The sequence below is a fragment of the Carettochelys insculpta genome, chromosome 28 (assembly GCF_033958435.1).
Source record: "Carettochelys insculpta isolate YL-2023 chromosome 28, ASM3395843v1, whole genome shotgun sequence".
NCBI lineage: Eukaryota > Metazoa > Chordata > Testudines > Carettochelyidae > Carettochelys > Carettochelys insculpta.
In genome coordinates this window covers 15,603,450-15,628,161 of record NC_134164.1, presented here as the reverse complement: position 1 = coordinate 15,628,161, position 24,712 = coordinate 15,603,450, and the positions used below count along the sequence as shown (strand labels likewise).

The 24,712-nt window shown below is 57.6% G+C and overlaps 2 protein-coding genes across 4 annotated transcripts in view; both read left to right on the top strand.

Annotated features, from left to right (window-relative positions):
* The window catches only part of DBF4B (DBF4B-CDC7 kinase regulatory subunit), a 28,323-nt gene extending 26,351 nt beyond the window's left edge, over positions 1-1,972 (top strand). For both annotated transcript variants that reach the window (XM_074979007.1, XM_074979005.1), the window contains exon 11: positions 13-1,972. In XM_074979007.1, coding sequence (XP_074835108.1) covers positions 13-1,363 — 1,351 coding nt within the window. In that variant the 3' untranslated portion in view covers positions 1,364-1,972. The remainder of the gene's footprint in view (positions 1-12) is intronic.
* An 18,601-nt stretch (positions 1,973-20,573) lies between these two features.
* The window catches only part of ADAM11 (ADAM metallopeptidase domain 11), a 52,990-nt gene continuing 48,851 nt past the window's right edge, over positions 20,574-24,712 (top strand). The window contains exons 1-2 of one of the 2 annotated variants that reach the window (XM_074978771.1): positions 20,574-20,682; positions 20,772-20,962. In XM_074978771.1, the coding sequence (XP_074834872.1) occupies positions 20,625-20,682; positions 20,772-20,962 (249 nt within the window). In that variant the 5' untranslated portion in view covers positions 20,574-20,624. Of the gene's footprint in view, positions 20,717-20,771; positions 20,963-24,712 lie in introns of both variants that reach the window. The other variant, XM_074978772.1, reaches the window with a different exon arrangement.

Below are 24,712 nucleotides of genomic sequence, written 5' to 3'. Positions count from 1 at the left end.
TTTCTCTACCAGGGCTCCCTGCTCTCCTGCTGCTGAAGAATATGGTTCTCGAGCAAAGCCCATGGCCAGCGTGGGCGTGCCAGCTGCAGCCAAAGCAGAGCTGCGACTCCATCCAGTGGCCGGGCTGGGCATGCCTGCTGGGGAATGCTCTGCTGGCCCAGAGGAGGGGCAGAAGGAGAAGGCTAGTGAGCATCTTCTGGATCCAGAATGGCCAGCTGGGCAGCCCCTGCTGGGTCTGTGGGCTGAGCAGCCACCGCGACCCAGGCCAGCTGGGAGGCACCAGGCTTGGTGTTGGAACACAGCCCACTCTGCTGCTTTGGCCACTGCTGCTCATCTCAGCCCATGCAGCCATGCCAGCAATGGGGTGAGTGCAGAGGCGGCTGCTTGCTCCCCTGAACATGCTCTCCAGGATGTGTTTGAGGCCCCTGGTCGCCCCCTGGGGACATCACCCTGCTCCAGGAAACGCAAGCCCTCCGACAGCTGTCCCCCGCAGCTGGCAAAGAAGCTGAGGATCCGGCTGAGCAGCGATCCCCTGTATCTGGAGAAGCGGTCAGGCTCTGTGCGCTACAGCTCAGTTCAAGGTGTGGGGCTCGCTGCAGGAGGGGCTGCTGCCACTGCTCCATCTGGCGCACCTGGAGCACAGCGCTTGCTGCCTTCTAGCAGGCTCTGCTGCTTCCCTGCCTCAGTGACGCCTCAGGACAGTGGCCATGTGCTGCCAGAGCCTGTTCCCCTGATCACAGACAACCCCCAGGTTGCCCTGGCCAGCCCAGCAGCTCAGCAGGGCTGGAACACAGGGACTACGGGCCTGCAAGAGGGGCAGTGTACAGAGAAGGCCCTGGAGCCTTCCTGCTGTGCCCCTGGGCAGGGCCTTGAGCTGCAATCGCCTACTTGGGACAAGGCCAGCTGCCCTGCTGTCTGTCCTGCCCTCTCACGCTTGCCAGTCTCCCAGCCCAGGCACTGCTGCTGTTCCCCCTACCTGTGCTTAGCTGAAGGAGCACTGCCAGAGCCACCCAGCACTACAGCCCTTGGTCAAAGCACGGCCAGCCATCCCAGCTCCCCCACTGGCCCAAATCTGGGACCATCGCCCCCTTCCTCAGAGTCGGACTGGGATGTCCAGCTGCCCTGCTCACTGGATGCTCTCCAGCGCACCAAGAACAAGCCTGTGGACCTGGAGGTGCTGCAGAGGACCTGCGTCAATGTCCGAGACAGCACCTATGAGTCCCGTCTCTACTCGGTCCTGAAGCAGAAGTCGGAGTGGGATTGGGCGGGCAGAGACGACCAGAGCTGTTGGAACTGTCGTGCAGAAACGGAAGGAGCCCCGTTCCCACTGTTTGAGGCCTGCCTGGGTAGCTGGACTAGTTAGCCACAAGCTGCATGCGCCCCTTCAAGTGCTACAGCTCACCCCCGAGCCCTGCTGCTGAGGCTCTGGCCAACCACCTCTCCTGGGGCTGCCATGTAGGCTGGGGCTTTGGCATTATTACAGGAATCATCACTGGCCCTACAGGGAGGGGGACTCAGCCTGGGGGCTTTGGGCAAGACCAAGCTGGTGAGTCATGTGCTCCAGGAGGTCTCCTGAGGCTCTACCTGGTATGGCCATGCGAGCCCAGGCTTCCCATGAGGCTGTTCTTGAGCAACACGGGCTGGGCTTGACCTCGCCTCAAGACTCCCTTGCCCAGACTAGACTGCACCCTGTGGCCAGCTGCTCAGCAGTGGCTTTCTAAGGGCCTGCTGTATTTTGTTAGCATTGCGCAGGCGTGCTAACTTGCTGGGGGGAGCCCTTGGTGGCAGGAAGGCCTGACCCCTCACTCAGTGAGCAACGCCCCAGTGGCAGTGGCAAGGCCTGGCCTGGCCCGCAGCTGGAGCAAGGCTTTTTAGCTCTTTCTGTGGCAGAACAGCAGGCCCTCACTGCTGCCGGCCTTGGCTGGTGACTGCTCTGAGCTGGGACCAGCGGGCTCACAAGGTTCTGTCTCCCTGCGGTGCAGTTCATGGGGGTGGGGTCGGGTGGGGGGGAGTGATTCCTTTTTGCTATTGTCTAGCTTCTCCGGGGTGGGCTGGGGCTCCCCACCTGTCTGCACTGAACCCTGCAGGTACTTGGAGTTCAAAACTTTCTGTGTATTTTAGGGAAAAAATAAAACCCAAATAAATTGAGTGAAGATCCCGTGAGACTCAGCTTCCCTGTGCGGCTGGCTGGGGCGGTCTGCTCCAGGTGCCATTGAGCTATCCCTTGTGCAAGGCCCAGGGGAGCCAGAGAAGGGCCCTGTAAGTGCAGAGCCCTGCCAGCCAAGGCTGGCACCTGTGGTGGTGGGGTGGCCAGGCCTGTCTGCATGAGTCCAAACGGGGTGGTGCAGGGGCCCAGCTATCTCCTGGGGAGGTAGGTTTGAACCTCACCATCTGCCCTGTGGGATAGGGTTGTGCCTTTGAGAGGTGGTGCACTGGCACCCCTTCCCCGGGCAGGGGCTTGCGGGGGGAAGGTCAGCTGCACTCACTAGTCCTGGCCTGCTTTTTGCCAGGCCTCTGCTACCCAGGAGCCCAGACAGCAGCTCTGCCTACCTGAGCAGGAGGGAATTCCTCTGCTCCTGGGAGCCGTGGCTCTGCCAGAGGCTCAGCCCAATGCTGTCTGCTCCGTGGCTGCTGCTTCCAGCCCCCCAGCTCCAGCTGATAAGTGACTGTAGTAGGCACAGACCACTAGCCCTGCTCTCCTGAACCACGCCTTGGGCGGCACCCCCAATGTTTACTGAGCCTGATCCTTACTGGCACCCCGGTACCTCCCACACGTGGTGCCAGATGCCAAGTAGAGGGAGAGTGCTGTGCAGACAGGAGCAGACTGGGTCCAGGGACCTCAGGCCTCCAGCTGGTGGATGGTGCTGGGTGGGGAACAAGGGCTGTGGAGCGTGGGACCAGGGCGCCCCCTCCCCCCACCCCACTCCTGGTCCTGGACTTGTGGGAGCAGGTGTGGCCCTGGCACTCAAGAGCATGACTTGGCACCCAAGCCAGTGAATCCCAGCCCCTGGATAGCAGAAGCCGCAGCTGCTTGTCCCTGGGACTCAGGAGGAAGGCAGTCAGGTGGGTACAGTTCTGCCCCTGCCCTGGGGAACCCACCTGGCATCTGAAATGCAGCCTGGCCCTGCCCCAGCATGTCCCCTGCTGCCTGCAGGCTTGAGAGAGGTGACTGGTTGTGATGTAGTGAGGGATACATGTGTATGTGTGTGGCTCTCAGAGAGTGGGGGGGCTCCTGCTGAGGGTAACCTGGCAACCAGGTGACACCTCTGGGCTGCAGACAAAGGGGGAGGTGGCGCCTGAGGGATTTGAATTGGAACTGGGAGTTGGGAAGCAGTCTGGGCTGGGGCGTAGAGAGAGAAAGGAGGGAGCAAGGGCCCGGCTTCTGGGGCCCCTTGGGACCTCCTCCCCACCCCGGCAACGGGGATTGGACTAACTGTCTCTGCCTGCTGTGCTGAACCCGCTGTTCTGCTGCTGAGTGAGAGTCACTCCTGCCTGCAGATGGGGTGCAGAGCTTGGGGACCCTGAACCCCATCCCACTGGTGTGTGAAGTGGGATGTACTGCACCCCGAGGATGGAGCATCCAGCAATAAGTGACAGGGGCCTAGGAGGAAGAAGAGGGGCCAGGGAGACCCAGGTGTGCTGATGGACAGGGAGGTGCGGTTCCCTAAGGTAGAGGGGCCTATGGCTGAACACAAGCGAAGCAACTGTGGTCAGGGTCCTTGACAGTGGGTATCACACCCGAGGAGGGGTTACTCCTGGGAGTCTGTTGGAATTGGTCCCAGAAGGCAGAGGGGGCCGAGGGCCTAACCCCTGGGAATGAGTGACCTGCGAGGAAGCTGACGCACTGAATGAGTTCTTCCCAAGAGAGTGTGGTTGTTGCCCTTGAAAGCAGATGTCACATCGAAGAAGGGGTTCCCCTGGGAGCCTGTTGGAGTCAGTCTGAGAGGCCTAACCTCGGGGAACGTGTGACCCACAAGGAGTCTGGCACACTGAAGGGATTCTTCCAGGAATCGTGGGGTGCAGAGGGCATCAGCCTGTGAGTCTGCAACCATGCTCAGCAATTCCGCTGTGAAGTGGCAGCACCTGGAAACTGAATTGAGATTAAAGGAGCTGGACAAGGCAGCATGGATGTGCTGTGGCAGAGTTATGGGTTAAGGAAACTCCTGCAGAGGTGAGCCCAGATTGGGGCAGAAAACCCTGGACTGCCTGGAGCTCTGAACCGAGTGTCCTGCCGCAGCTCAAGGAGGGAAGGAGCGATTCCAACCCAGCGTCTACTAGTGGCCAAGACTAGACATGTGAAGAGTTTTCCAGGCCTGGGCCAAGGAAGGTGTCTGTGCAGGAAAGCAGCTTGTCAATTGGGAATGGCAAGTTGGTTGTGAGAGAAGCTGCTTCGCCTTCTGGGCGTGTGTCTGAGACCAGCCAGGGGCTGGGACAAAGGAGAGAGTGTCTCCAATTGTCTGTCTGTGCTGAACAGCAGTAGCAGCCTGGGGAGAGAGCAGAGCCTGCGTTTGGAAAAGGTGCCAGTGAGGAAACTAGTCCATTGCCTGAGGAAGATTCCCCAGCCTGGGGTGTACCAGAGCGGTAGCCGTGTTAGTCTGTAGCTTCGAGAACAACAAGAAGTCTTGTGGCACCCTATAGACTAACAGATATTTTGGGTAGTAACAGAGAGGAAGCCGTGCTCGTCTATACACTGTCAAAACAAAAAGCAGTCAAGTAGCACTTTAAAGACTAGCAAAATAGTTTATTAGGTGAGCTTTCGTGGGACAGATATTTTGGGGCATAAGCTTTTGTGGGCAAAGACCCACTTCATCAGATGCACGAGTGGGGGGGTGGTTTCAGAGGGGCATTTAAATAATGGACATAAATCAGACATCTGGAACAGTAATATATAGAAGCCTGTGGGGGAACACTTCAATCTCCCTGGACACTCAGTGGCAGATTTAAGGGTGGCAGTCCTGAAAAAAATTTCAGAAATCAAATGGAGAGAGAAATCTCTGAGCTGCAACTCATTTGCAAATTTGACTCCATTAACCATGGATTAAACAGAGACTGGGAGTGGCTCGCAGCTTACAAAGACAGTTTCTCTACCCTGGGTGTTAATATCTCCCCATTAGACTCTGACAATGGCTCATATCCCCCTGTCTGATCTGACTTGTTTCCTCTTTTGATGCTTACTATTGATACTGGGCCATTTCCACCTTTCTGAATAGACCTTGTCAGCTCCGGCCCTCCCTTTTTCTGGGACCCCACTCTTTAAATACCCCTCTGAAACCACCCCCCACTCAAGCACCTGATGAAGTGTGTCTGCCCACGAAAGCTTATGCTCCAAAATATGTTAGTCTATAAGGTGCCACGAGACTTCTTGTTGCTCCCCAGCCTGGGGTGGCTGGAGAAGGAACCACAAAAGAACATTCCAGGTGTGACTCTGAATCCAGCCATGGGGGCTGGAACAGAGGGAATGGCTCTGGGATGGGCAGTGGTATCCCTGATAAGGATGCTGGTCCTTGGTGCAAGAAAGGTGCTTCTGCTTCTAGGGAAGTGAATCCTTTGTCTGAGCCTTTGGGGGTTTGAGATGAGGCCAAGATCCCAGAGCTGGATCTGAGGGCAGCTGAAGCCCAGATGGGAAGTGGGCCTCCTCTGTGCATCTCAGGGAGGATGATGCTTTAACTCGGTCTGATCCAGTTAGTTTCATCAGGGAATCCCAGAGACCAGACGATTCTGGTACTTGTTCTTTGCCTGATGCTGAGGTGTTACTGGGAGGGGTGTGAGGACTCTGTCTGACCAGAGTCATCCTCCAGCCAGGACACAGGAAGAGCAGACTGGCAATGGAGTTATGCTGCCTGATGAAAATAAAGAAGCTGGTAGCAGAAGGGAGGAAAGTGATCCTAACCTTCTGTCCAGTGGTACCAGCTGTCTGCCTGGAGGGGGATTACGTGAGAATCCGCCTGATGGGCCAGAAGTGATCCTGGGTGTAGGTGAAACCCAGGAGCTGGTTGTGGCTCAAGGGAGCAGTGCCCCTGTGGAGCCAGAGAAGGGTGGTGGTGGTGTTTGGTGGAGCTCTTGAGGAAGAGAATTTCCCTGAAACTTTTCCTGACCCGTCTGTGGGGACTGCGGAAAATGGGAGTGAGGTGAAGGAGAGTGAACAGGAAAGGTGCTTGTCTGTAAGCGCCAGAGCAGCCCTTTGCCTGGGGAGAAGTTTGTTTCAGCTCCTGATGGCCAGGACCTGCCTGAGTGTGAAACCACTGGCTGTGCTCTGCAAGGGTCCAAAGCAGGCAGGGCAAAGGTTTCTCAGGAATTGGAAGTTGGTTCAAGTAAAGTGAAAACTATAAGGAAATGTGAGCAGCCCTGTGATAACCACGTCACTGGGTGTGACCAGCATACTGGGACTGTGGTCCTCAGCCAGGTCACTTGCAGAAGAGCACCAGAAATTCCCCATCTCCAGATTCTGGGAACACATGTATCCTGGTAACGAAATCCACTTCTGATTCCATGCAGAGGCAGAAGTTGGAGGTGGAAGGACAAAGGAGATTTGCGCCTGGTGAGCCTGTAAGGGGTAAACAGGGATTCCTTCATGTGGATTCTTCCTCTGGGACTCACAAAACAACTTTCAGAATGCAACAGAGAGGAAGCCATGCTAGTCTGTATACTATCAAAACAAAATAGCAGTCAAGTAGCACTTTAAAGACTAACAAAATAATCTGAGGTGAGCTTTCGTGGGACAGACCCACGTCTTCAGACCATAGCCAGACCAGAACAGACTCAATATTTAAGGCACAGAGAACCAAAAACCGTAATCAAGGTGGACAAATCAGAAAAAAAAATTATCAAGGTGAGCAAATCAGAGAGTGGGGGTGGGGGGAGTCAAGAATTAGATTAAGCCAAGTATGCAAACAAGCCCCTCTAGTGACTCAGAAAATGCTCATCCCTGTTCAAAAAGCAGTTTGGTATGCAAATTTTCAGACTGGCTGGGAGGGGGGCAGTCTCCCTGAGATCATCAATGGCTTAGCTCTTGCTAGAAGGGAAGGCACAGCCAGAGATCAGATTTCCACCCCACAGGGGAAGGGCAAGATCAGAACTTGATTGTGCGAAGAAAGGCTTCAGCCATTTAGCCCCAGAATGCCAGGTTCTCAGGAATGTTACACAAAGGTTGTGGTCTACCTAAGAGCAATGTAAATGTGCAATTGCAGGGGGTTTGTTCTTGATACTCACACTGACTGCTGTAACCAGTGGGTGCTGCTACCAGAAGCTGTGGAATTGTGCCATGTACTGAATGTTTGGAAAGAGCTGTGTAACATGTTGACATTGATGTAGAAGCATGAACTGTGTGTTGAAGGAGTTTGTAATTCTGAAAAGTCACTGGTGTTCCCTGTAACTACTCTGGCAACTTCTCACATGAGCAGGAACATTCCAAACCTATTGTGTGGCATGGAAGAGGAAACTGAGGTGCACAACCATTTTGGTGGTCTGGCTAAATGCCAAGGGTGGAAGCATTTGTACCATCATTTACTGGACAGTGACTGAATTCCAAACATTTGTTGGAGCAGCTGTATGGGCTGGTGGGCAGACGGGGCAGGGCCCAGATGAGAGAGGAACTGTTTGATCTGCTGGTGCTGCAGCATCTGTATGGGTTCTGCGTGCCCGACTTGAGAACGTGGCTGATGGACTGGAGGCCGTAGCAGGGAGACCAACCAACCTGAGGCAACTAAAGGAACTTGCCTGGCTGCATCACATGAAAGGGGCCAATACCAAGCTCCTGTTGTGGACCCTCTGCCTTCAGGATTATGACCTGGAGGTGGTACACACTGAGGGGAGCACCAAGGGTACAGCCGATGCCCTATCAAGCGAGGAGGGCCCCGAACTTCCCCAGATCACCAGCTGAGTGACCCCGTTCGGTTTGGAAGGGGGGAGAGGTAGGTGTGTGTGTGTGGGTGGGTGGGTGGAGCCTGAGGGGTTTGAATGGGGAGTTGGGAAGCAGCGAGTCTGGGCTGGGAGAGAGACAAAGGAGGGGGCAAGGCCTTGGCTGTGGGGCTCCTCCGGGGGCTCCTCCCCAGTGTGGCTTGGACTGGCTGTCTCTGCTGGCTGTATTGACTCTTCTGTAAGACACTGTGCCCTGTTGGCTGTTAAATCCCCTGTTCTCCTGCTGAGTGAGAGTCACTCCTGCCTGTGGACGGGGTGCAGAGTGTGGGGACCCCTGAACCGCATCACACTTGTCACAAAACCAGTTGCCCCATGTAGGACAGCCCCAGCTGGCCTTCAATGCTAGTAACTTGCAAAACTCAGCCCTTTGCACCCTGCCCTGGGCTGAGATAAATGGTGCTGCTAGGCTGCTTCCTGCCCTGCTGCTTTCTGCAGTGCATAAATGAGGCCCTAGCAGCCAGGGTCCATCTGTCCTCATGCTGTGCTGAGATGGGCTGCATCTCCCCTGCCTTCCCCCACCCCCACAGCACAGTCTGGTGCCTGGAGCCTTGCTCACCTGGGCTCACATAGCCAAGTCTACTAGAGCATTGGCCACTCTCAAGGGAGCTGGAAGCTGCTAGGCAGAGACTGGCTGCTTTCGGGAAGCAGGGGTGACCACGGCACCTGGGGTAGGCTGCAGGCCTGGCTCTGCTGGGGCAGGATCTCTCCAGCCCTGCTGAGCTGCTCCATTGTAGCTCAAAGGGCTAAGGAGCCTGGCTCAGCCCAGGAGCTGGTGCCTCATTACTGAGGAAAGGGTGCTCTCCACAGGCAGGGGCCTGGCTAGAGGGCCCTGCCCCCTGAAAGGACACCAGCCACTCCCAGGCAGCCGAAGGGGTGGAAGAGGAGTGCCGGTTATGCACCGAATTCTCCAGCAGGGGAAGGGAGGGTGCATTAGGGGCAGACGCACACAAAGGGAGCCAGGAGCCCCGGGTTCTGGATTCCAGATCCAGTTCTTACAGACAGGTATCTGGGGACAAATTTTCCAGCGTGCAGACTTGGTAAATTGCACACTTCTGATCCCTGCCTTGCACTGGCCTCAACATGTTCATGTGTTCACATGGACACAGACCTGATGACCGGGAGAACCGTATGGAGACTTGTCTGCCTGGTGCGAAGGTTGTGGATCTTTCGAGGCATCTAGATAGACTTATATGCAGTGCTGGGGAGGAGCCGGTGGTCGTGGTACATGTAGGTACCAATGACATAGAGAAGGGTAGGAGAGATGTCCTGGAAGCCAAATTTAGGTTGCTAGGAAGGAGACTGAAATCCAGGACCTCTATGGTGGCATTCTCAGAAATGCTTCCAGTTCCACGCGCAGGGCCAGGTAGACAGGCAGAGCTTCAGAGTTTCAATGCGTGGATGAGACGACGGTGTAGGGAGGAGGAGTTTAGATTTATTAGGAACTGGGGACACTTTTGGGGTAGGGGGAGCCTATACAAGAACGATGGGCTCCACCTAAAACAAGGTAGATCCAGACTGCTGGCATTAAACATTAAAAAGGTCATAGAGCAGTTCTTAAATTAAGAGATGGGGGAAAGCTGATTGGTCCGGGGGAGCACGTGGATTGGACGGAGACTTCTCTTAGACGAGACTCCATTGATAGAGCTTCCCTAGAACTCAGTCAGAAAGAGAGGATGGGAGATGGTAAAGTATGGGCCAGATCAGATGAGAAACAGTCACATATAAAAAAAAAATCCAACATGTCAGTGATGGGCAGACATATAGATAGTGGTAGTTTTTTAAAGTGCTTTTACACAAATGCTAGAAGTCTGTCAAATAAGATGGGTGAACTAGAGTACCTCATATCAAAGGAGGAGATTGACATAATAGGCATCACAGAAACCTGGTGGAATGAGGACAATCAGTGGGACACACTCATACCGGGGTATCGGAAAGACAGAGCGGGTCGTGCGGGTGGTGGAGTGGTACTATATGTGAAAGATAATATAGACTCAAATGAAGTAAAAATCCTGAATGAATCAACTTGTTCCATGGAATCATTATGGACAGCAATTCCTTCCTCTAACAGGACTATGGCACTAGCAATATATTATCAACCACCTAACCAGGACAGTGATAGTGATGCTGAGATGTTAAGGGAGATTAGAGAGGCTATTAAAATAAAAAATTCAGTAATAATAGGGGATTTCAATTATCCCCATATTGACTGGGTACATGTTACCTCAGGACGGGATTCAGGATAAAATTTCTCCATGCCTTAAATGACTGTTTCGTGGAGCAGCTGGTACAGGAACCCACAAGGGGAGAGTCAATTCTCGATCTAGTCCTGACTGGAATGCAGGATCTGGTCCAAGAAGTAACTATTATGGGACCGCTTGGAAATAGTTACCATAATATAATAACGTTTAATATTCCTGTGTTGGGAAGAACACTGCAGCAGTCCAACACTCTGGCGTTTAATTTCAAAAAGGGGAATTACAGGAGGTTAGTTAAACAGAAATTAAAAGGTAAAGTAACTAAAGTAAAATCCCTGCAAGCTGCGTGGAAACTTTTCAAGGACACAATATTAGAGGCCCAACTTAAATGTATACCTCAAATTAAAAAACACAGTAGGGCCATGTCTGCACTAGCCCCAAACTTCGAAATGGCCACGCAAATGGCAATTTTGAAGTTTACTAATGAAGCACTGAAACGCATATTCAGTGCTTCATTAGCATGCGGGCGGCCGCGGCACTTCGAAATTGACGCACCTCGCCGCCGTGCGTCTCATCTCGACGGGGCTCCTTTTCGAAAGGACCCCACCTACTTTGAAGTCCCATGAGCTTATGGGAATAAGGGGACTTCGCAGTAGGCGGGATCCTTTCGAAAAGGAGCCCCGTCGGGATGAGCCACGCGGCGGCGAGGCGCATCAATTTCGAAGTGCCGCGGCCGCCCGCATGCTAATGAAGCACTGAATATGCATTTCAGCGCTTCATTAGTAAACTTCGAAATGGCCATTTGCGTGGCCATTTCGAAGTTTGGGGCTAGTGTAGATGTAGCCTAAGAGACCTAAAAAAGAGCCACCGTGGCTTAACAGCCATGTAAAAGAGGCAGTGAGAGATAAAAAGGCACCCTTTAAAAAGTGGAAGTCAAATCCTAGTGAGGAAAATAGAAAGGAACATAAACCCAAGTGTAAAAATGTAATAAGAAAAGCCAAAAAAGATTTTGAGGAATAGTTAGCCATAAATTCAAAAACCAATGGTAGAATGTTTTCTAAGTACATCAGAAGCGGGAAGCCCACTAAAAAAGCAGTGGGACCCCTGGATGATAGAGGTATAAAAGGAGCAATCAAGGAAGATGATGCCATTTCAGAGAAACTAAAAGATTTCTTTGCTTCAGTCTTCATGGCTGAGGATATTACAGAGGTTCCCAAATCTGAGCCGTCCTTTGTAGGTGACGAATCTGAGGAACTGTCCCAGATTGAAGTGTCAGTAGAAGAGGTTTTGGAACTAATTGATAAGCTAAACAGTAACAAGTCTCCAGGACCAGATGGCATTCACCCAAGGGTTCTGAAAGAACTCAAATGTGAAATTGCAGAGCTACTAATGGTGGTTTGTAACCTATCCTTTAAATCAGCCTTGGTACCCAATGACTGGAAGACAGCTAATATAACGCCAATATTTAAAAATGGCACTAGAGGAGACCCTGGCAACTACAGACTGGCAAGTCTAATGTCAGTACCTGGCAAATTAGTAGAAACACTAGTAAAGAATAAAATTGTCAGACACATAGAAGAACATGATTTGTTGGGCAAAAGTCAGCATGGTTTCTGTAGGGGGAAGTCGTGTCTTACTAATCTATTAGAGTTCTTTGACGGGGTTAACAAACATGCAGCCAGGAGGGATCCAGTGGACATAATATACTTAGATTTCCAGAACGCCTTTGACACGGTCCCTCACCAAAGGCTCTTATGTAAATTAGGTGGTCATGGCATAGGAGGAAAGATCCTTTCATGGATTGGAAACTGGTTAAAAAACAGGAAACAAAGGGTGTAAAATGGTAAATTTTCACAATGGAGGGGCGTAACTAGTGGTGTTCCCCAAGGGTCAGCCCGGGGACCGATCCTGTTCAACTTGTTCATCAATGATCTAGAGAAAGGGGTAAGCAGTGAGGTAGCAAAGTTTGCAGATGATACTAAGCTGTTCAGGATAGTCAAAACCAAAGTAGATTGTGAAGAACGTCAAAAAGATCTCAGCAAACTGAGTGACTGGGCAGCAAAATGGCAAATGAAATTTAATGCGGGTAAGTTTAAGGTAATGCACATTGGGAAAAATAACCCCAATTATATATATAATATGATGGGGGCAAATTTAGCTACAACAGATCAGGAAAGGGATCTTGGAATTATAGTAGATAGTTCTCTGAAAACATCCACGCAGTGTGCAGCTGCAGTCAGTGAAGCAAATAGGATGTTAGGAATTATTAAAAAAGGGATAGAAAATAAGACAAAGAATATCTTACTTCCCCTGCATAAAACTATGGTATGCCCACATCTTGAGTACTGCGTACAGATGGGGTCTCCTCACCTCAAAAAAGATATACTGGCATTAGAAAAGGTTCAGAAAAGGGCGACTAAGATGATTAAGGGTTTGGAAAGGGTCCCATATGGGGAGAGGCTAGAGAGACTGGGGCTTTTCAGTCTAGAAAAGAGGAGATTGAGGGGCGATATGATAGAGGTATATAAAATCATGAATGGTGTGGAGAAAGTGAATACAGAAAAGTTATTTACTTGCTCCCATAATATAAGAACTAGAGGACACCAAATGAGATTAATGAGTAGCAGGTTCACAACTAATAAAAGAAAGTTTTTCTTCACACAGCGCACAGTCAACCTGTGGAACTCCTTACCAGAGGACGCTGTGAAGGCCAGGACTCTAACAGAGTTTAAAATAGAGCTTGATAAATTTGTGGAGGTTAGGTCCATAGATGGCTATTAGCCAAGGGGTAAGGTATGGTGCCCCTCGCCTTTAGTCAAAGGCTGGAGACAGATGGCAGGAGACAAATCGCTTGATCATTGTCTTTGGTTCACCTCCTCTGGGGCACCTGGCACTGGCCACTGTCGGCAGACAGGATACAGGGCTGGATGGACCTTTGCTCTGACCCAGTATGGCCGTTCTTATGCTCTTATGCGTGCACACATGGCACCTGTGAGCCCCCGTTTGCATACGCATGACGTACGCATACAGCTGTGTGCGTGCAGTAGATACCGAGTGGGTGTAATTTAGTGCACACCCTAACTGGCCCTTAATCTCTCAGTAGCTGGTTCACCCTCTGTAAAGTCTGGGGGACATGCTCAGCTCCTGCAGACTGTAGAGGTGTGTGTGGATACTCTTGTGTGGCTGGAGGATGATAAAAGAACCTGCCTGGCTCAGCTCGGGACAGAGCCCTGCCCTGGAAGCAGGCAGAGCTGGGCTCCGTCTCCAGCTCTGTCCCTCTTTCTGGGTAAGGGGAAAACCTGGTCCTGCTCTGTGCCTCAGTATTTCCAGCTGTAGCATGGGACTAGGGAGCCTGACTACCCACTGGTGGGGCTTGGGGAGGAGGAGGAGGGCCTCCGGTTTGCACTGCTCCATTCACTGCTTACACCACCTCAGTGAAGCCAGGCAACTGCCCCGTTCCCAGCTGGGCTGGGGGCTGTGCTGGCGCCTGGCAGAGCAGGATACACCTAACAAGGCAGTGCGGGGGTGGGGCTGGGCAAGATGCTTGGTTCCTGGACTCCTTTCTGCAGTCCCAGCGTGTGCGGCCTTATGCTGGTGCTCCCTGGAGCCTGCCCTGATGCATGGGACCAGCCTATTCCCTGGGGATCCTGGGCCCTGCCAGCTCTATTGGGTGGGGTGCTGTGCTGTGGTGGGTGCATGCACTGGGCTCCCACAGGAGGCTAGACTAGGCCATAGGTCACAGCCCCCTAGCCCAGTGGGTAAGTGACCCTAGCAGCGGGTGGGCTTGGCTAGGGGAGTGCAGAAGGGGTGACATTAGACGGGATTGGTGCCCTGCCCCTTGCTACGCTATGGGAGGGTGCTGGCCCCCGGCTGTACCCCCTTTTGGTGACCAAGAGGCTTTCCAACTCCGGCTGCAAGAGTCCACGAGTTTCCTTTTCCCCCAACAATGGTTCCGCAGGGGCCGGGAGCCTGATGCCAGGAGACTCCAGGCCAGTGCTGGAGGGTGGGCGACCCTGGTGCTAATGCTGCTGTGTCCCGGTGTGGGAGCGGGCGCTCCCCCACGCATGGGGCTGGCTGGAGGCTGATGGTGCCTTCCCAAGCCCCACCCTCCCATTAGCTTATTCCTGGGGCCAGGCCTTGCTCACCGTGTTGTGCCGGGGCCTGGCCCTGTTACAGCAGCTGGTGTGTCAGGAGCCGTTCCAGCAGTAAGGGGGTGTCAGAGGTGTGTGCGCTGCTGCTGCCAGCAGGCCCCAGAGAGCCCCCCAGCCCCTGGGCTTAAGCAGTTTAGTGCTGGTGGAGGTGCCCCTGACATGCAGCAGCTCCGCACCCCAGGTACTGTGGGACCCAGAGCTGCCTTGCCCGAGCTGTGTCCCATGTGGGTCCTCCAGCACCAAGGGCCAGGGAGCCCCCTTCTGCAGCCAGATGCGGCAAAGCCCTGTCTCCAAGAGCATCCGGAGCAGCACGTAACCGCTGAGCTGGGGCTGGCGTCGGGCTCAATGGGGCTGACCCTGGGCAGCATCTGGCCCAAGAATCTCCTGGCTGCCCCCTCCCCACCGTGGAGCCTGAGCCCACCCCTGACCCAGGGAAACAGCTGGTGCTGCAGCTGGACAGACGGGGCAGTGGCTGGTTCCATGTTGGGTGAGCACAGCAGCTGCTGCTTCTCCTTGGGAGGCTTTGAACTGGCCCCTGTGCTGCACAGTCCTGCGGGGGCGAGGAAGGGGAGCGATTGGCATAAAACCGATTTTCTCGGCGTGCAGGCAGCAGAGCCCCAGCGCTGGGCACTCACCCGCACTCTCCACCCCCCCGCCCTGTTGCGCCACTGTCCTACCAACCAGGCCCTTTGCCAGCATTCTCTTCCCTGCGCTCCTGGGGCTGGAGCGCTTCTCCCCAGGGAGCTGCAGAAGTAGCTGGCCATGCTCCTGCATGGCCCATTGCATGCAGATGCCCAGTCCGTCCTCGCAAAGCACTAGGCAGAAGCTGACAAGGTGCCTTGAGATATGCAGGAAATAGCTCAGGATCACTGACCCACCCCTGCAATGCAGCCGTCTCGGGTGGAGTGCGGCATGCAGTAACACTGCTCCTCAGTCAGGAAGTGAAGGAGGCTCTCAGACCCAGATGATGCGGCCATACAGAGGAGGCATGGTTACCTGAGCTGGAGTGTGGCTGAGCTCACAGGGTCCTGACTGAGCACCAGGGCTCACGGTTTTCATGCCATTGGAAAGCTGGCATTGCCAGCGGCACAGCGGCTCCCAGCTCCATGGCGAGGCTTTGGCTCCAAATCGATCCAGTAAGAACAGCACCATCTACCACGTCACGGCCCCCACCTGCTTCCTGGGCGTTCCCACCAACAGGGAGCTGGTGTGACCCTCCTCTTTTCTTCAGTCTCGACTTCGTGTTATAAACCCGCATGCCCTGGCCCTGTGGCACTAAATGTGGCCGCTGGCAGCATCAGCTGATTGATGGCTGAGCTGAACAGCAGACAGCCTTGTGCCCTGGAGCACCCCTGCAGTCTCCAACACCAGCACGCCCAGGGCCTTTGCAGCCTGCCAGCCAGCCAGTCAGGGAAGCTGCTGGCAGGGCAGCGTCACAGCTCCTGGGGCCCCACTTGGGGCAGAGTTTGCTGAGTTTGTTTTTGACAATGAATACAAGCTGAGGTGGCTGTGATACACCTCAGCTTCAGCAAAGCTTTTGATACCGTCTCCTACATCATTCTTGCCTATAAGTTAAGGAAGTGTGGCTTGAATACACGGACTGTAAGGTGGATGGAAAGCTGCCTAGACGGTCTGGCCCAACAGGTACTGCTCAATGGCTCAGTGTCTGGCTGGCAGTCAGTTTCAAGTGGAGTGCCCTGGAGCTCCAGTATATGGAGGGAGAAAAGCCAGTTGAGACTGTTTGGGTTAAGCTTAGAGGCAGAAGTAACGGAGGCGATGTTGCAGTTGGTGTCTGCTGCAGACCACCAGGTAGATGAGGTGGATGAGGATTTCTTCAGACAACTAAGAGAAGGTTCCAAATCACAGGCCCTGGCTCTCATGGGAGACGTTAATCACCCAGACATTTGTTGGGAGACCAATTCAGCAGCACACAGACAATCCAGGAAGTTTTTGGAGAATATTGGGGATAACTTCCTGGCACAAGTGCTGAAGGAACTGACCAGGGTCCTGCGCAACTTGACCTGCTGCTCACAAACAGGGAAGAACTAGTAGGAGAAATAGAAGTGGGAGGCAACCTGGGCTGCAGTGGTCATGAAATGGTAGATTTCAGGATACTGACAAAAGGAAGGAAGGAAGGTGAGCAGTAAAATACAGACACTTGATTTCAGAAGAGCAGACTCTGACTCCCTGAGACAACTGATGGGCAGGATCCCCTGGGAAGTTCATATTAAGCGGAAAGGAGATCAGGAGAACTGGCAGTATTTTAAAGAAGCCTTATTGAAAGAACAGGAACAAACTATCCCAAGGTGGAGTAAGAAAAGCAAGTATGGTGGCCAACCAGCTTGGCTGACCAGCGAAATCCTGGGTGAGGTTAAACTCAAAAGGGATGCATATAAGAAGTGGAAACTTGGACAGATGAATAAGGAAGGGTATGAATCTATTGTTGGAGAATGCAGGGGAGTAATCAGGAAGGCGAGAACACAATTGGAACTGCAGTTAGCACGGGATGTGAAGGGTAACAAGAAGGGTTTCTACTGACATATTACGTATAAGAGGTGAGCAGGGAGGGTGTGGGGCCATTACTGGGTGAGGCAGGGAACCTGGTGACAGATGATGTGGGAAAGGTGGAAGTACTCAATGCTTTTTTTCCCTCTCTCTTGGATGAGGTCAGGTCGCAGACTGTTGCATTAGGCAATGCAGTACAGGAAGGAGGTGGGCATCCTGTGGTGGGGTAAGAACAGGTTAAGAGCTATTTAGAAAAGCTAGACACATGCAAATCCATGGGTCCAGATTTACTGCATCCAAATGTACTGAGGGAATTGACAAATGCCATTGCAGAGCCTTTGGCTATAATCTTTGAAAATTTGTGTGGCTCAGGCAAGGTCATGGATGACTGGAAAAAGGCAAATATAGCACCCATCCTTAAAAAAAGACAATCCAGAGAACTATAGACGGGTCAGCCTCACCTCAGTCCCCAGAAGAATCATGGAGGGATCCTCAAGGAATCCATTTTGAAGCTCTCGGAAGAAGGGAAAGTGATCAAGAGCAGTCAACATGGATTCACGAAAGGCAAGTCCTGCCTGACCGATCTGATTAGCTTCTATGATGAGGTAACTGGCTCTTTGGACATGGGGAAGTCAATGGATGTGATATACCTTGACTTAAGCAAAGCTTTTGATACAGTCTCCCACAACATTTTTGCCCATAAATTAAGGAAGTGTGGATTGGATATATGGACTGTAAGGATAGAAAGCTGGCTAGACAGTCAGGCCCAACGGGTAGTGATCAATGGCTCAATGTCTGGTTGGCGGTTGCTTTCAAGTGGAGTGCCCAGGAATCAGTTCTAGGGCTGGTGCTGTTCGACATCTTTATTAATGACACAGATGAGGGGAGGGGTTGCACCCTCAGCAAATTTGCGGATAACACTAAAACAGGGGGAGAGGGAGATACATTGGGGGGTAGGGACGGGGTCCAGAGTGACCTAGACAAATTGAAGGATTGGGCCAAACGTAATCTAATGAAGTTCAACAAGGGCAAATGCAGAGTCCTGCACTTGGGATGGAATAGTCCCACCCAAGCATTGTTACAGGCTGGGTTCCAATGGGTTAAGTAGTAGTACAGCAGGAAAGGACCTGGAGATTACAATGGATGAAAGGCTGGATATGAGTCAACAGTGTGTCCTTGTAGCCAAGAACGATAACGGCATATTGAGGTGCATTAGGAGGAACATTTCCACGGGTCTACAGAAGTTATTATTCCCCTGTGTTTGGCACCGGTGAGGCCTCATCTGGAGTATTGTGTCCAGTTCTGGGCCTTCTGTATAGAAAGGGTGTGGATGAATTGGAGCAGGTCCAGCAGAGGGCAATGAAAATGATGAGGGGGCTGGAGCACATGGCCTACGAGGAGAGGCTGAGGGACTTGGGCTTATGTAGTTTGCAGAAGAGAAGAGTGAGGGGTGATTTGATAGCAGCCTTCAGCTTCCTAACGGGGGGCTCTAAAGAGGATGGAGAGGCTGTTCTCAGTCGTGGCAGATGGCAGCACAAGGCGTCACAGAGTGGGAGGTGTAGGCTGGATAGCAGAAAGAACTCTTTCCCCAGGCGGGAGGTGAAGCACTGGAGTGCGTTGCCTAGAGAGGTGGTGAAATCTCCATCCCTGGCGGTTTTGGGTTCCAGCTTGACAAGGTCCTGGCTGGGATGGTTTAGTTGGGGTTGCTCCTGCTTTAGGCAGGGGGCTGGACTTGATGACCTGCTGAGGTCCCCTCCAGCCCTCGGATGCTGTGATTCTAGGTGTTTGTAGTTAAACAACAGCTCTCTGAGGAGAAGCATCCTAATGTGGGAGCCAGGGGCGCAGGCCCCCGGGAGAGGTAGGGGTGGAGGGAGCTCCTGTGTGGCTGCCCTGCGGCAGCCCTGCAGACAGGCGGCTCCTGGACACCCTGGGAAAGATTTGCTCAGACGTCCAAAGAAACCCTGGTAACTCCTGCAGCTGCAAAGCCAGATTAGGCGTTGCTCCCGTTCTCCCCAGGCCCGGCAGCCAGGGCCCCCTCTCGTCTGCGCTCCGCTCGCCCGCTAGTGCGCTCACGAAGCCTCCGTCAGTGTAAGACCCGGAGAGGTGGTAGACGGGCCCTGCAGCACCTTCACAACCAGCCACGTTCTTCCTGAGGCGACGCGCGTTCGCCGGGCAGAGCTGTGCCGGGGCCGCCGGGGGCTCAGAATCCCCAGCAGAGCCGCCGGCAGCAGCGTCCCTCGGGGAGCGCCCGGTCTGCGCCGCTGCGCGTGGCTCCCCGAGGCTTCTCCCTGGAGCAGGGCTCTGGGCGGGGCTGCCCTCGGCAGCGCGGCCCCCACTCTCGGGGCTACGCCCGCTGCAGGGCTGGGCACTGCCCCAGCCCCGTCACTCCCCACCCGTGCCGCTGCTCCCCCCGGGAATGCCGCTTCCCCTGCCCGCCTGGCCACCCGGGGGTGCCGCTTTCCTGCCCCCAGCACCGGCTGCTCCCCGCTAGCTCGGCTGCTCCCCCCGCCAGCCCCGGCCGCTCCCCCCCCCGGGAATGCTGCTCCCCCCTAGCTCGGCTGCTCCCCCCGGGAATGCTGCTCCCCCCCCAGCCCCGGCTGCTCCCCCCCCAGCCCCGGCTGCTCCCCCTCCAGCCCCGGCCGCTCCCCCCCCGAATGCTGCTCCCCCCCCCAGCCACGGCCGCTGCCCCCCGGGAATGCTGCTCCCCCCCAGCCCCGGCTGCTCCCCCCGCCAGCCCCGGCCGCTCCCCCCCCCGGGAATGCTCCTCCCCCCTAGCTCGGCTGCTCCCCCCGGGAATGCTGCTCCCCTCCCCAGCCCCGGCTGCTCCCCCCCCAGCCCCGGCTGCTCCCCCCGCCAGCCCCGGCCGCTCCCCCCCCCCCCCGGGAATGCTGCTCCCCCCCAGCCCCGGCTGCTCCCCCCTAGCTCGGCTGCTCCCCCCCGGGAATGCTGCTCCCCCCCCAGCCCCGGCTGCTCCCCCCCAGCTCGGCTGCTCCCCCCGCCAGCCCCGGCCGCTCCCCCCCCCGGGAATGCTGCTCCCCCCCCGAGCCCCGGCTGCTCCCCCCCCAGCCCCGGCTGCTCCCCCCCCAGCCACGGACGCTGCCCCCCGGGGAATGCTGCTCCCCCCCAGCCTGGCCGCCCCCTCCCGGGAATGCTGCTGCCCCCCCCGCTCGGCTGCTCCGTCCCAGGAATGCTGCTCCCCCTCGGCTTGGCTGCTCCCCCCCCAGCCCGGCCGCCCCCCCCCCAGGAATGCTGCTCCCCCCCCCGGCTTGGCCGCTCCCCCCCCCCCGGAAATGCTGTTCCCCCCCCGGCTCGGCCGCTCCCCCCCGGGAATGCTGCTCCCCCCCCCCGGCTCGGCCGCCCCCCCCCAGGAATGCTGCTCCCCCCCCCCCCGGAAATGCTGTTCCCCCCCCGGCTCGGCCGCTCCGCCCCCGGGAATGCTGCTCCCCCCCCAGCCCCGGCTGCTCCCCCCCCAGCCACGGACGCTGCCCCCCGGGGAATGCTGCTCCCCCCCAGCCTGGCCGCCCCCTCCCGGGAATGTTGCTGCCCCCCCCAGGAATGCTGCTCCCCCCCCCGGCTCGGCCGCTGCCCCCCAGCCCGGCCGCCCCCCCGCCAGGCTGCGCCGCTGGAGGCTCTGCCCGGCAGGGGCGGGCCGTGCCCGGCGCTGGTGCATTGGGCGGGCCGGGCGCGGAGCCGCTCACGTGGGCCGCTCGCCCTGCCATGCTGGGCTCGCCTCGCTCGCGGCTCGCTGGCGCCTGCAGCCCCCGGGGCGTCGCCGCGCGCCGCTCCCCGACCCGTCCGCTCCCCGGGGGCGCCCGGGGCTCCGCGCCCGCGCGCCCGCCCGGACTATGCGGCAGACATGAGCCTCCTGCGGCGGTGGGTGTTCGCCGCTTTCCTCTCCCTGGCGCCTCACCCAGGTAAGCGCCGCCCGCGGCCCCCGGCCCCCCTGCAGCGCCCGTGCCCGGGGGCCGAGCCCCGCTGCAGCGTTGCTCTCTCTGCCTGGCAGGTCGCGCTAAGGCGGAGGCGCAGCCCGGTGCTCTGCAGGGCAGGTTCCCCGGCCCCCGATGGGACACGCGGCCGGCGGCGTCCGAAATCAGCCACCCCAGCAGGCTAGTGGGGCAGAGCGCGGGAGGAGAAGTCCAGAGGCACCAGCTGGACACCAGGGTCAGGAATGAGCCTCGCGGAGGAGGCCGCCCTGTAAGTGAATCCGCCGAGCACCCCCGGCACCCCGGCCGGGCGGAGAGGGGTCCCCGCGGGGCGCCCTCCCCGCCTAACTACCCCGCTGCTCCTGCCAGCCAGCCGCTGGCGCCGCCGCCCTCGCTGAGCGTGCCCTGGGCTGGGGGGCCCCCAGCTGCGGAACCCCGAAGGCGGCCACCGTGGGGGCTGAGCGCTGCAGGGCTGGGGCGGTTGCAGGGCGGCTGCGAGCAGGCAGGGCTCATGCATAATGAATGGGAGACTCCTGGGGCTGGGGGAGGAAGCAGGTTTGCTGCAAGCGGGAGGAGCTGTCAGAGCCTCCCCAGCTCACTGCATTGCCGTGCCGGGTGGGTGGAGGCAGCCGGGGAGGTGCTGAACCCCCGGCCTGCATTGCCTGGGAGCTGGGATCAGCAGCTCTGCGCCAGCCTCGCGCCCTTCCCTGCCGGCGGGTCCCACCGTGTGCCGGGCTCCCCCGGGCTGCAGCACGCGGGGCGTAGGGCCCCTGCTCCCACCTTGTCCCACCTGTGTGCAGAATGGCCTGAGGCCTGTGGGGATGTGCACCGTCCCTAGAAGCACAGGCTGAGGGGCTCTGCTCATCAGGTGGGGGTGCCCGACTCTCTCCGGGGTGCGGCTCAAGCACTCAGCTCACGGGGAGCGCTGCCTGGGCCGGGGCCGGGCCCCACCCTGGGTGCACACAGGCTGCAGGGAGGCTGTGCCTTGGCCTGCACAGACTACGCCCCCAGCGCTGGCTGAGCCAGGGAAGGGACCCTGCTCCCTGCACAGCTCTGGGGCTGGCGGTTCCGGCCGTCTGCTGAGGCACGGCTGTAGGGCCTCGGCCAGCCATGGGCAGTCATTGCTTGGGCCCCGTGAGTGCACACGGCCTGGGCCCAGGCGGCTGCAGCCCACCTGGAGCTCGCGATGGAAGGATCCCACGAGCCCAGCTTTGAATGCAGGCGTCTGAATGGTGGAACCCCACCAGGCCTCCCCCAGCTCATCCCACCTCCCCTGCAGCGTGCCCAGTGGCCCCCCTGCCACTCCAGCCCCACTGCACCCACTGGCTCTGGAGGTCACCCAGGAAGCGGTGGGGCTCTCACAGCAGAGGACTTCTGGGTACAGGCCGGGCGTTGTCTTCTCCCTCTGCTGCCTGAGTCACCGAGGGTAACAGCCTACTTCTGCCGGCAGCCGATGGAGCTGTTCCTTTGGGAGGCTGTGGGGTAGGACCCAGGTTCAAGCCCTATGGGGGTCGTCAGAGCAGGGCCCTGGCACGCAGCAGAGCTGGCTCCTTCTCCCTGGGGGTAGCAGAGAGCTGTGGAACCGCACTGCTGAAGTGCCCAGGGGTGAGCCGCACAGGCTGGAAAAGGCAAGGAGTGCCTATGGCAGCTGGGCTGTGTCCCCGTTAGGCAGCACCCTTCCCTACTCCCTCGCCCTGGGACTCTGATGGTGGCGGCCTTGGACCCCTGGGGTGTCACCCAGACAGCACCTCCACTGGCTGCAGGCCCTGGGGGATGGGGGCTGCAGATTCCAGGAGCCACTAAAGCCCCTCCTGAGCCTTGTGCAGAGCCAGGCAGGCCCGAGCCCTGGCCCCCCTGCTGCGGTGGCTGCTGCTCCCATGCCGAGGGGCAGGGTTGGGCAGACCCCAGTGAGCCCAGGCCATGGTGGGATGCTGAAGGACCAGCAGTGCACAGAGCGGGCTAGTGGGGGCCCTGCCGTGTGGTGATACAGACACTATGCCAGGGACCCACACGCTGCCCAGCGGGCACCAGACCTGCCCGAAGCTGGGATTCCAGGGCCCAGGTAAAGGTCCCCCAGTCACTCGGCAGGCTCAGGGGAGCCTTTCCATTCGGGCTAGTGTTTACATGGCTCAGCACCCCCGCCGCCAGGCTCACCCCTCTCCTGCCCACTCTGCTCCTCTGGCAATTACAGGTCATTTGGGGGCAGCTGGGAATGGGCCCCACAGCCAGTGTTAGCCTCAGAGGGGGTGCTGAGACTGGGGGCGCCAGGCCGCCCTCGGAGGGGGTGCTGAGACCGGGGGGCACCAGGCTGCCCTCGGAGGGGGTGCTGAGACCGGGGGGCGCCAGGCTGCCCTCGGAGGGGGTGCCGAGACCGGGGGGCGCCAGGCTGCCCTCGGTGAGGGTGCCAAGTCCGGGGGGCGCCAGGCTGCCCTCGGAGGGGGTGCCAAGACCGGGGGGCGCCAGGCTGCCCTCGGAGGGGGTGCTGAGTCCGGGGGGCACCAGGCTGCCCTCGTGGGGGTGCCAAGGCTGGGGGCGCCAGGCTGCCCGCAATGTGTCCTGAGGCCGGGAGTGCCAGGGCCTGCTACAGATATAGGCCTCTGGCCGGTGTGTGCCTTTTGAGTAAATACTTAGCGCGAGATAAAATGCCCATGTGCGCTACACAGATGAAGGTGCAGCCCAGAGCCAGCCGGGTTACCCTTTTCAGTGGGGGTGCAGACTCGCCAGGAAGGCACTAAGTGGTGGGGGCTGCACTTTCCTACGCTGTTAACGGGGGGTGTGGGGTCTGGGTTCAGGAGGGGCTTGTGACCGGGGTTGGGGTGGGGAGGGGAGCAGGTGCAAACTCAGGCTGGGACCTGCTTACTGCAGGGGGCTCCTGGCCGGCGTCCCCTGGGCCCAGCAGGCAGGCTCCCTGCCCAATGCAGCGTACATGGGGTGCGGGTGTCTAGGTGCTGCATGTGGCTGCAAGAACTGCCCTTCCGGCTCCCGTTGGCTGGTTTCTGGGCGAATGGGAGGCTGGGAGGATGGTGCTGGGGGCAGGGGCAGGGCGCAGAGAGACACACGTGGGCCACAGCAGCCGGATGCTTTGTGCGGTGTGTGGGGCTGTACCGGGCAGGGGGCCCGAGGTTCCCACTGTGCCGTGACAGGCCAGATCCAGCCCACGCGCCGTGTTTTCCCTCCACTTGGACAGCCGACGGGTCTTGCAGCGTAACTGGGGGGTGGGGGACACCTGTCAGCAAACGGGTCTGCTCCCTGCAGGGGCTGGCTCTGGGCCCTCAGCTTTCTGTGCCCGACCTCGCGAAGGCAGAGACGCGGCACGGTAACGGTTGCAGACCCACACAAATGGGCGAGGGAAGCAGCGCAGCGGGCAGGTCGCTGGATCGCCAGGCACCAGCAAACAGCCTGCGTTTTAACACGGCTGCTGTGCAGACAGCCGGTCACCGGGCGGCAGCTCCCTGTAACGCTCCGGTCGGGGTGGCCTGGAGCACCAGTGTGCTCCACTGGTGCTCCGGGGGTTAGCGCTGCTGCCGGGCCCACTTTGGGGGCCCACACGGCGAGAGCAGCGTCCCCTGGAAGCTGAGTGAGCGCTTGGGCGGCCGTCCGCAGGGAGCTGTGGTACCGCCCGGCTGGTGAGCAGAGCGTCTGTACTGGTGGGGCGCAGCCGCACGGGCCACAGCACACAGGGTTAGAGGGAGCCTGATCAAAGAGCCCCGGGAGCGAGTAAGGGCCAGAGAAGCCATCTTAGAGCTCCGGACTGTCCCCCCGGGGAAGGGGGAGTTGGTCCCAGCCCGTATGTCCCTCCCCTGCGTGGATTTATTGAGGGCCTCAGCAGTTCGGCAGAGAGAGGTGCAGAACCTGCCAGCGCCGGGAGCTGGAGCTGGTCAGATCCCGGCTGGAATCGGGCGTCTGCTGTTCAGAGGTGGAAGGGCCCAGGACGGGTCTCCAGCCCTGGCAGCTTGGAACTCCTCTAGGGATTAGCTCGGGGCAGGTCTCCAGCCTGGGCTACACGAGCTCAGAGCAGATG